This window comes from Natrix helvetica (assembly GCF_964273705.1).
Source record: "Natrix helvetica genome assembly, chromosome: Z".
Lineage (NCBI taxonomy): Eukaryota > Metazoa > Chordata > Lepidosauria > Squamata > Natricidae > Natrix > Natrix helvetica.
The window spans coordinates 22,088,189-22,098,431 of NC_138554.1; the positions used below are offsets into that span (position 1 = coordinate 22,088,189).

At 43.0% G+C, this 10,243-nt stretch overlaps 1 protein-coding gene across 4 annotated transcripts; it reads right to left on the reverse strand.

Annotated features, from left to right (window-relative positions):
- Window positions 1-1,965: 1,965 nt before the first annotated feature.
- On the reverse strand, window positions 1,966-7,731 carry LOC309401090 (uncharacterized protein). 4 transcript variants are annotated; one of them, XM_081970041.1, is made up of 3 exons: window positions 6,718-7,731; window positions 5,610-5,677; window positions 1,966-4,493 (listed from the first exon to the last, which is right to left on the reverse strand). In XM_081970041.1, exon 3 carries the CDS (start codon window positions 4,442-4,444, stop codon window positions 3,689-3,691), a length of 756 nt encoding a protein of 251 aa, XP_081826167.1. In that variant the 5' UTR covers window positions 4,445-4,493; window positions 5,610-5,677; window positions 6,718-7,731; the 3' UTR covers window positions 1,966-3,688. The 4 variants fall into 4 exon arrangements, with proteins under 4 accessions (XP_081826167.1, XP_081826170.1, XP_081826169.1 ...); XM_081970044.1 differs by lacking the exon at window positions 5,610-5,677 and having other exon boundaries at window positions 6,718-6,879; window positions 7,383-7,725; XM_081970043.1 differs by lacking the exon at window positions 5,610-5,677 and having other exon boundaries at window positions 6,718-6,990; window positions 7,383-7,725.
- Window positions 7,732-10,243: the final 2,512 nt, after the last annotated feature.

Genomic DNA, 10,243 nt, shown 5'->3' on the forward strand with positions numbered 1-10,243 from the left:
CTCTCTTAGGCCCAGGGGTAGGTTACTACCACCATCACTGCCGGTTTGGCGTGCATAAAAAGTTTTCCAGTTGCAATGTATGGCTGTGAAAATTGGACTATAAGAAAGGCTGAGCAACAAAGAATTGATGCCTTTGAACTATATGCTGGAGAAGATTCCTGCGAGTCCCTTGAACTACAAGGTGATCAAACTGATCAGTCCTAGAGGAGATCAACCCTGACTGCTCTTTAGAAGGGCAGATCCTGAAGATGAAACTCAAATACTTTGGCCACCTAATGAGAAGCAAGGACTCACTGGAGAAGAGCCTCATGCTGGGAAAGATTGAGGGCAAAAGAAGGGGACAACAGAGAATGAGGTGGCTGGATGAAGTCACTGAAGCAGTCGGGGTAAGCTTAAATGGACTCCAGAGAATGGCAGATGACCTGAAGGTCTGGAGGAACGTTGTCAATGGGGTCGCAATGGGTCAGACACGACTTTGCAACTAACAACAAGAATACTTGAGCACCTGGCTCAACAGTAGTGCCTGTGAGAGAGATCTAGGAGTCCTGCTGGACCATATATATGTATGAGCCAGCAGTATACTTTACTTGCCAAAAAGGGCGAATGCAGTCCTGGGCTCAATCAACAGAGGGGTATTATCAAGGTCATGTGAAGTTCCATTTTATACTACACTAATGAGGCCACACTTGGAATTCTATGTCCATTTCTAGTCACCACAATACAAAAAGAATGCTGAGAATCTAGAAAGAGTACAGAGAAGAGCAACAAATATGCTTTATGGCTTTCTCTGGAGCAACTGTAAGGATGCTGAGGATAAACAGTATGACGAACAGTTGCGGAAACTACGGAGGTCTAGTCTAACAAAGAGAAAGACTAAGGGTGATATGATAGCTGTTTTGTAGTCCTTGGGGGGCTGTCACAGAGAACAGGAGGTCAACTTACTCCCCAAAGCACCTGAAGGAAGAACAGAAAAGTAACAGGTGAAGCTCATTAAAGAGAGGTTCAACCTGGAACTAAGGAAAAAATTCCTGACAGTGAGAACAATTAATTGTCTCCTGGAGTTGTGGGTACTACATTGCTGGAGGGATTTTCAAGAAGGGATTGGACAACTGAAATGGCATCCCTTCTGAAATCCCTTCCAAACCCATGATTCTATGATTTTTATTTTTTATTTTGTGCCCATCCACACCCAAAAGGCTCACTTCTAGGCAACAGATTAACAAGACAGAGATGACACAATATGACTTTATTTGAATAGCACAAGAAAATGAACCAGAACCCCAAAGAATTGTTTTTAATTAAAAAGAGAGCAAAAACAGATGTAAGTCAAATATACAACATTAAGTAGAGGAAATGTGGACACAGCATCTCCCTGGCAACATACCAGTCCATCTGACATTTTGCAACACATGTCTGCATAGCAGTCTATCCTGCTTATTCCCCCTAGCCTCACATCACACCCATCAAAATACCAAGGAAACAGACCCTAAAAACTGTGAAAATATTGTAGGAAACCACAGTATCACATATTTCTCCAAAACCAAACTACCCTATCAAGTCTGCAGTACTGCAGTCAACCATTAGATGGAAGTATAAATATTCTTTGCTGTTACAATCCACACGTGGTGGTTGAGCTCAAGTGGGAAGGTTTTTTTTGCTATTATCCTGGAATTACGGCAGTGTTTCTCAACGTCAGCAAAATGAAAATATAAGGGATTTCCCAGCCAGGATACTGATTGGAAACACTTAATTCAGAGGTAAACTCAAGATTTTGGCCCAAAATTATCTGGAAATGGCGCCACCTAATTTCATTTTTTTTAAATGGACTAGACCAGGGGTGTCCAAACTTGGCAACTTTAAGACTTGTGGACTTCATCTCCCAGAATTCCCCAGCCAGCATGGCTGGCTGGGGAATTCTGGGAGTTGAAGTCCACAAGTCTTAAAGTTGCCAAGTTTGGACACCCCTGGACTAGACAAAGGAACAAAGTACAGGTAATCCTCAACTTGACAATTCCTTTAGTGATCATTCAAAGTTACAACAGCACTGAAAAATGTGACATGACCATTTTTCACTGTTATGACCTTTCACATCCCCATGATCATGTGATAAAAACTTGGATGCTTGGCAACGGGTTCATATTTATGACCGTTGCTGAATCCCAGGGTCATGTGATCACCTTTTGCGACTGTCTGACAAGCAAAATCAATGGGAAAGCTAAATTCACTTAACAATCGGGTTACTAACTTAGCAACTGCAGTGATTCACTTAACAACTGTGGCAAGTAAAGTCATAAAATGGGGCAAAGGTCACTTAAAAATGTCTCACTTAACAACAGAAACTTTGGGCTCAATTGTGGTCATAAATTGAGGACTACCTTACTAAACTATCTGAAGCCTGAACTAAAAACCTTTGGGAAGGGATTCTGTAATACCAGTTTTCACTGGAAAACAATTGAGGGTTTCAAAATAAGAGAGTGCTCAGGTCTGACAGTAAAGAAATAGCCCATATTTTATCCTTTGCTGCCCCAGCTCCCACACTGGGTTTTTACGCTTGTAAAAAAAAGTGGAGATGTCTTAAAGCAGTGACTTTTGAGAGGAGCACTGGGGGGAGGCTCAATAAGCAAACATCATTCAAATTCTTCCTAATTTCACCTAATTTCAGTATCCAAGGGACTGTAAGGGAAGCACCCCTCTGTTCACTTTTTTGTACTTTCACATTATCATAAAGGGAGAATCAAATCCTTGTTTTCCAGAAATTTAGCTGACATTTCCTCCAGCCTCTTCTATTGCTCACTTGGACAAAACCACCATTCTCTTTCAAATCCTATGTAGAAGAAAAAAGTATCCTCATAGCTGTCCAGTTTGGCATCTCTTCCCACACCAGTTGGACTCTTGATGCAAACTCTAGAATGGATAGGAAGGACCTAGTTTTCCACCAGGCCGTTTGGGTATTGAGCAATATATGGAAAGGGAGGCCTACCTCCATGCTTAGCGGGTGGTAGATTTCAATGCCAGTTCTACAGAGGCATTGTTAAGTAGGCATGCAATGTTGGTCTATCTGATAAACAGGCCTTTGGGGCATAGATAATAAAGGCAGTGTTTATGCAGCATGGGTAAGTCTACCCAGGGCCTGTTGGAGTCTCCCTGCCATTTAGGCCTGGCACAGGAAAACGACTCCTACCATAACACTGAAGCTAAATGCAACCACACTACACTGCATGTGGTGGAGAAGTGATGTTCAGCCATTGTATCCATGCTAGGTGAGCACTGCCTATACAGGCGATGGTAACAGTGATGCTTGGGAACAAAGCAGAAGGGAAAGGATCTTCCTGGCAGGGGTGGGGAGAGGTACATACAGGCATGATACACTCTAGTATCTATAAAATATCATACCAGGTCCTCGTTGGCAAGAGAAAGTAGAAGAGGTCCATGCCAAACCTTGGCAAGCTGCTTTCAGCATGCCTGCTAATTTTTAGCACACTGGGGAGAAATTCTCCATTCCAGTTTTTCCTATGGAACAAGTTGTCATTGTGTTGACAGATGTGGAAATATCGGATCGATAAAGCCCTGGCAGATTTAAGCAGGCTAGGATTATCATTGCATGCATGGAAGCTAACAGAGTCAGGCTGACATTTTCCTAGATAGGTCTTCAGGCCAAATTAAGTCCCCCCGCCCAAAAGGCCAGTCTTTATGGCGTGGGGAGGAGCTGCAGTCGATGCTTCCGGCGGATGTGCCTCTGGAGGGTGTTGCGTTCCCCGAAGCGCATATGGCATGCTTCACACTGGTAGGGCCGCTCGCCAGTGTGCACCCGTTGGTGATGGGAGAGCTCTCCAGAGTCACGGAAACGGCGCTGACAGATGGGGCACTGATGAGGCTTCCGGCCCGAGTGGGTATACTTGTGACGCTCCAAGTGGGAAGTGCGCTTGAAAGCTTTGCCACATGCCCGGCAGATGTGGGGCTTGCTTTCTGAATGAGTAATGCTGTGGCGTTGCAGGTAAGACAAGTACTCGAATGTTCGCAAGCACACAGGGCAGCTGTATACCTTGCGCAAAGTCCCCCCATTCCCACCCCCTTCAGGGCCCCCTGGTGTCCCCACTCCCTCTTCCACCAGTACAGTGTAGGGCATCCCCTGGCTGTCAATCAACAGGTAATGCCCTAGTCGAGAGGTTTCTCCTTGGTCGAGGCCTGTTGTAGTCACACCCGGAGTGTGTACCCGCCTGTCTGCTCCCGGTAAGCTATTCAAACTTTGGACAAGGGTGCCGCTAGGAGAAGGTGCTGGTGGCCGAGAGAGTTTAGGAGGTGAAGAATGGGCATCCTCTCCCTCAACCCCCATCTCGAGCTTGATATGCTGTCTCACATTGCTTTTGGGTTCTTGCAGGCAATCCAACGTTTCTGAGAATTTATGAGGATCCTTTATAGATTTGGAATGTCTCTGCAGCTCCATAAGTTTTGTATGAGAATGTGAGTGATTTCCTTGGTCCGCAGTACCAAGTCTGTAAAAAGAAAAAAGCAACTGCAACAATTAACCTATGCAATGTAATGATATGTTAATAGTTTTTTTTTTTAAAAACAGCCATATAGAAACAGCCACAAACGTTTTAGGGGTAGAACCGTGAAATTTCAATTAAATATCCATGTCAACAAGTTGAACAGTTATGGCTGACATTCAAATATACAAAATTAAGCAGTTTAAGCGAATGAAATTAGCATCTTAATACAGGTGTTTTTTGGAATGGGTGAAGAAAATGCTACATTATGATTGGATAGATTCTCAGACTGAATTCACAACTCACAAAAAATAAGCCACAATGTTATTTGTTTGCACTTGGCTTAGAGGGGTGACCTTGGCCAACTGTACTTTATTCATCAAACCAAAGCTACGTCAAGTTATGGCTCAGAACAGAAGTGAGCATTTTTTTCCCTTGCTGTCAATGGTGGCATGACAAGTGATGTCATCACTAGAGGAGATATAGCTTAAAATATTCTGCTCATTTGTTTTCCTCTTTGGGGGCAGAGTGGAATTAAATATGGAATGAATACATTTTGCCTCACAGAGGCTTCCAGAACCATTTTTCAATTGTATTTAGCATTTTTGTATTTAAATCCAGACTGTTTAAAAGAACTAATGAGGTTTAGCAGGGCAATTTGGATGGTGCTTTAGGCCCTGTCAATTAAACTTTTCAGCCATTAATCCAGTGACATCCCAAAATTGTGCATGACTACTTAGAAGTGGATATTATTCTTTTCAGGGAGATTATTCCAGCTAAGTATCTTTATGATTACAACTGTCCTGGGATATCTAAGGAACACTTGATTTGGCAATAAATCCAAATCTACTATCTCCTTTTGTATTTTGGATATTACATTTCAAAACCTGATTTTCCCAACTTAAATGTTATCTTTGAATGAAAAAGCACAGGATTAGGCTGCAAAACTGCAATTTATTATTTCTTGGATGATGTGTAAAGTTTGTAGTCCCAACTGATAGGGCTAGCAAGACTGCAATCCTAAGCATACTTAATTAGTAAAGGCCTACTGGACATACTAGATCTGGAAACATGCATTCTATATAGCAGCAAACTATCTTACCTGTTAGCAAAATAACTGACCTTGCCTTGTTTCACTTCACTTAGGAATGTGATTCAGCAGAATTCTGAGAAATCAGTGCACCTAACACCTGAACAAAACATTTACAAACACTACAAACATCAAGACTCCTGATCAAACCCTAAATAATACCTATATATTTACTGTATTTAATAAACATTATCTTAATCCTATCATCCATGATAGCCAGATTTTGCCCTTTAAAATCTGGACCATATAACAGATGTATAAAATTCATGTCAACAATAACAGAAGAAATGCAAAACAAGATGTTTAATAAAGATTGACTAGGTTAGGGTGGGCTAACATGATGAGAATTAATCACTTCCAATAGCCTTCTTCAATATGGCACTTTCCAGATGTGTTAACACATAAGAACAACAATGCTGGGTCAGGACAAAGCCCCAATAAGTGCAATATTCTGATCTCAGAGTGGCCAACCCAACTGACTATCTTGGCTCAGGGATGATTTGCAAGGTTCAGATAGGGGAAATGTGGTCTTCAGAATGAGGCAAGAGACATTGTATACACTACAACTTGTAAAGTTGTAATTTAATAACTAATCAAACCACCACTTCTCCTACTCCTATTACTATGAGGCTGTTTGGTCTACTGGTTAAGGCATAAGGCTAGAAAGATTATGAGTTTCAGTCCTGCTTTAAGTGCAAAGCTAGCTGGATGAACTTGTGCCAGTCACATTCTCTCAGACCTAGGAAGCAGGCAATGGCAAGACATTTTGAAATCTTATCAAGAAAAATTCAGGAATTCGTCTCTCTAGGGATTGAATAGATTGGAAGAAGTTAAGAGCTACATAACAGAACTTGCAGGTTAATTGGATCTCAGATCCCCCATTTTGGGACAAGCCAATTTGCACCCCCCCATGATTTTCCTCCTTGAATATTACATACCAATTGCTACCTCTCCAATTAGCATTTGCAACAGCTTTTCTTTTCTAGCCTTGGTATCATATGTAGCCTGAGGACTAGCTTATTAAATTCCACAGAATGGTTTTGGCAAAAGTCCATGAACTTCCTCCTTTCTCTCCCATATAATAGTAGCAACCATACGTAGATGCATACTTAGATGGAATTAAACAGGCTCTAAACTTACCCTGCTTGGGTGATATTCCAATATCTCTGTTCTCAACTCTCATCCCTGCACCTAAGTTTCACAGCAAGGTTCAGTTGGTGCCACCATGCATCTTGTGCTATTATCCTGTAGAAGGATGCCGCTGTAATGTCCAGGAGGAGGTAAGTGAGGTCTTTGGGCCACCTATCAAGATGACAAAGCCAACTGGCAGCGGCAGGCAGTGATCCAAGCAAAACCATGAGCAATATAACTCCAAATTCTTCTTAGGATGTGTCTGACAGAACATACCCCTGCCTGAAAGGCTCACAAAGAAAAAGACAGCAATGACATTTTCGGCAGGGGCAGGCAGCAATCCTGAAGCAACAATCCAGAGAAGCAGCAAAGTTATCCAAAACACAGTTATAGTGATGAAGATGATTCTTAAGAAAGGATCCAATATTGGGAGCACCTACCCAACAGGCACAGCCGGTGGCAAGCAATGCCAAAACATCCTGGCAGATGAATCCAAGCTGATTATTCGCCCAAAGACTTGGTAGAGTTTAGCACAGGGCTCCCAATATCAGTTTAAAATCAACCACCTCCATCTCCAAGCGGCCAGGAGACCCGTTCAGCGCTACCGGTGTGGGTTTTTGTGATGAGAAAGAGAGAGATCTCGAACCCTTCTGTCTATGGCAGCTGTCACCTACCTTTCCCCTACTTCCCAAAATCAATAATGGGCATGTAATATACAGAACAAGGTATCAGCTCTCCTTAGTGTCTCATAGAAGAGAGGGACCACCAGTCCTAAAGAAAAATGAAGGAGAACTCAAGAGCAAGTCGGAAGAAAGAAAGAGGAGAAGACCTCCGAGGAGAAGGAAAGGAGGGTGGAGGATCTACCTAGACCAGAGGTGGGTGGGCAAGGCTGGAGGGTAGCGGAGGAGGAGAAAGAGGAGTAGGAGGAGGAGTGAGTGTCACCGCGTAAAATGTCCTGACGGAAACGCAGCAGTTTCTCCCATCGGCTCAGGCTAAAGCGGTTCCCCGGTAAACATTCCTCCTGTAAGATTGGGAAAAAGCCAGGCGGAATGGAGTGGTGATGGTGTGGATGTTTCCCAATTTCTCCCAGTGAAGCAAGCGCTCCCGAATCCCAGACATTTCCAATTTCCCCGCTTCACCTCCCGCGCAGATCCTCTCTCCGTTTACTCCACCTTTTGGGGAATGGGGAGAAGAAGAAACGGACTTTTTCTTTTATGCGCAATCTTTTCTTAAGCGTCCGCGAATCCTAATAGAGGAAGCGAGGTAGTAAGAATAAAGGTATCCCGGTTGTGGCTCCTTCCAGCGCAGGGAAAGTTACCCATTCTGGCAGAGGTTTTGGGGTATTTTTCCCCCTCCTCTTGAATGATTTTTTTTTTGTATCCAGCCAGGAATTCTCTGTTTGGGATGAAATCCCGCGTTTCTCTTCTAAGCACAAATGCAAAAAATTCCAGATTTTCAGAGAAGGATTTATTTTTTAAAAAATTGCACACTACAGGAACTAGGAGCATTACTTAGGTGACTCTGAGGACACAGATAAACCTCCAAGTGCTTCAAAGACCCTCTAAAAGGATGCAAATGATCAGCTGTCTGCAAGGAATATAAATCTTTCCATTCCCCACCTCCAGTCAGAGCTGAAGAAGCTTCTTGGATGAGAAGTGAAACATCTTCAAAAGAAAAACAAGAAAGTCTAGTTGCCTCCTGAAAAAGCACCTTTTGGGACATCCATGAACTGGATGTCCAAGAATCTCTACAGACAAATGCAAAGTTAACCCAGGCATGTTGGTTTTTAACTCTGCCAATTGTCTCCTTAGTAATTTATTCTCTCCTTCAAGACTTTGCTTCTCAAATCCGTCCAATCCCTCCTAATATTTGTATTGTCTGAAAAAGACAGTTGTGATGGAAGTTTCATATCAAGTGAGTCTGGTTTGAAGCTCTCCTCACTACCAGATATTTTTTGCCTAAAACATAGGGAAAGATCTCCAGACCTATCTTATCAAACTAAAATTAGGGAACAGAATTACAGTTGTAGGGGATCTTGGAGGTCCAATACCCTGCTCAGTTAGGAGACTCTATACCACTGATGGTTAACCTTTTTGGCACCGAGTGCTAAAACTGGAGTGCACGTGCTTGCACGCTGGAACCCATAAGAGAGCAGCTGACTAGTGCACATGTGCACGGCGGCCAGCTGCTCTTCTGGGTTCCATCACGCACATGCATGCCCAACAGCTGGTCTGGCACACATGCGCACTGGCCAGCTGCTCTCTTCTGGGTTCCGGAGCATGCCTGTCAGCCAGCCAGCCAGCTGGCTGGCACGCAGGTGTGTGCCGAAACCTGGAAGAGAGCACCTGGCCAACATGCATGCACGGCGGACCAGCTGCCCGGTGTGCATGTGTGCAATGGAACCTGGAAGAGCTGCTGCCAATGGCACGCTTGCCCACAGAGGTTTTCTGTGTGCCACCTAGGTTCGCCATCACTGTCCTATACCATTCCAGACAAATAGCTGTCCAACCTCTTAAAAACCTCTAGTGATGCAGTATTTCTGGAGGCAAGCTGTTCCACTGATGAATTGTTCTTACTATTAGGATATTCCTCTTCAATTCTAGGTTGGATCTCTCTTTGTTAAGCTTCCATCTTTTTATCTTTCCCTCTGGTGCTTTGGAGAGTACGTTGACCCCCTCCTTTCTGTGATAGCCTTTCAAATATTGGAAGACTGCTATCACATCAACCCTGGTCTTCTCTTCCTTAGATCAGAAATTTCCAGTTCTCACAACCGTTCATCTTATGATTTACCCTCCAGTCCCCTAATCATCTTTGTTGCTCTTTTCTGCATTCTTTCTAGAGTCCCAAAATATTTTTTGTATTGTGGTGACCAAAAATTCCAAATGTGATCCCACCTGTGCAGTATAAAGTGGTGCTATCACTTCATGGGATTTTGAAACTATTCCTCCCTTAATGCAGCCTAGAATTAGAATTAGAACTAAAACCTAGAACTAGAGTCTAAAACTAGGACCAGGACTAATACAGCTGAACTGAACAGGCATTAGGGCACAATAATAACTGCATATTTACCATCTAGTTAAACATCAACCAGATGGTATCACCAGTAAATAGATAGTTTGTTTACAACTCTCCTCTGGGTTTTCCCTCAAACAGCAGTTTTGGGAGGTAGGTTGAGCTGAGAAAGAAATATTCACACAAAGGGCTTCCATAGCTGAGGGTAAATTTGAACCTGAGTCATCTTATACAGGTAGTTCTTGTCTTACAACTATTCGTTTAGTGACCGTTCAAAGTTAAAATGGCACTGAAAAAAGTGACATGACTGTTTTTCACACTTACAACCATTGCAGCATTCCCATAGTTACATGATCAAAATTCAGATGCTTGGCAACTGGTTCAGATTTATGACAATTCCCTGGGTCATGTGATCACCTTTTGCAACTTTTTGACAACCAAAGTCAATGGGAAAGCCAGATTCACTTAACAGTGTTGCTAACTTAACAACTGCAGTAATTCACTTAACAACTCTGGCAAGAAA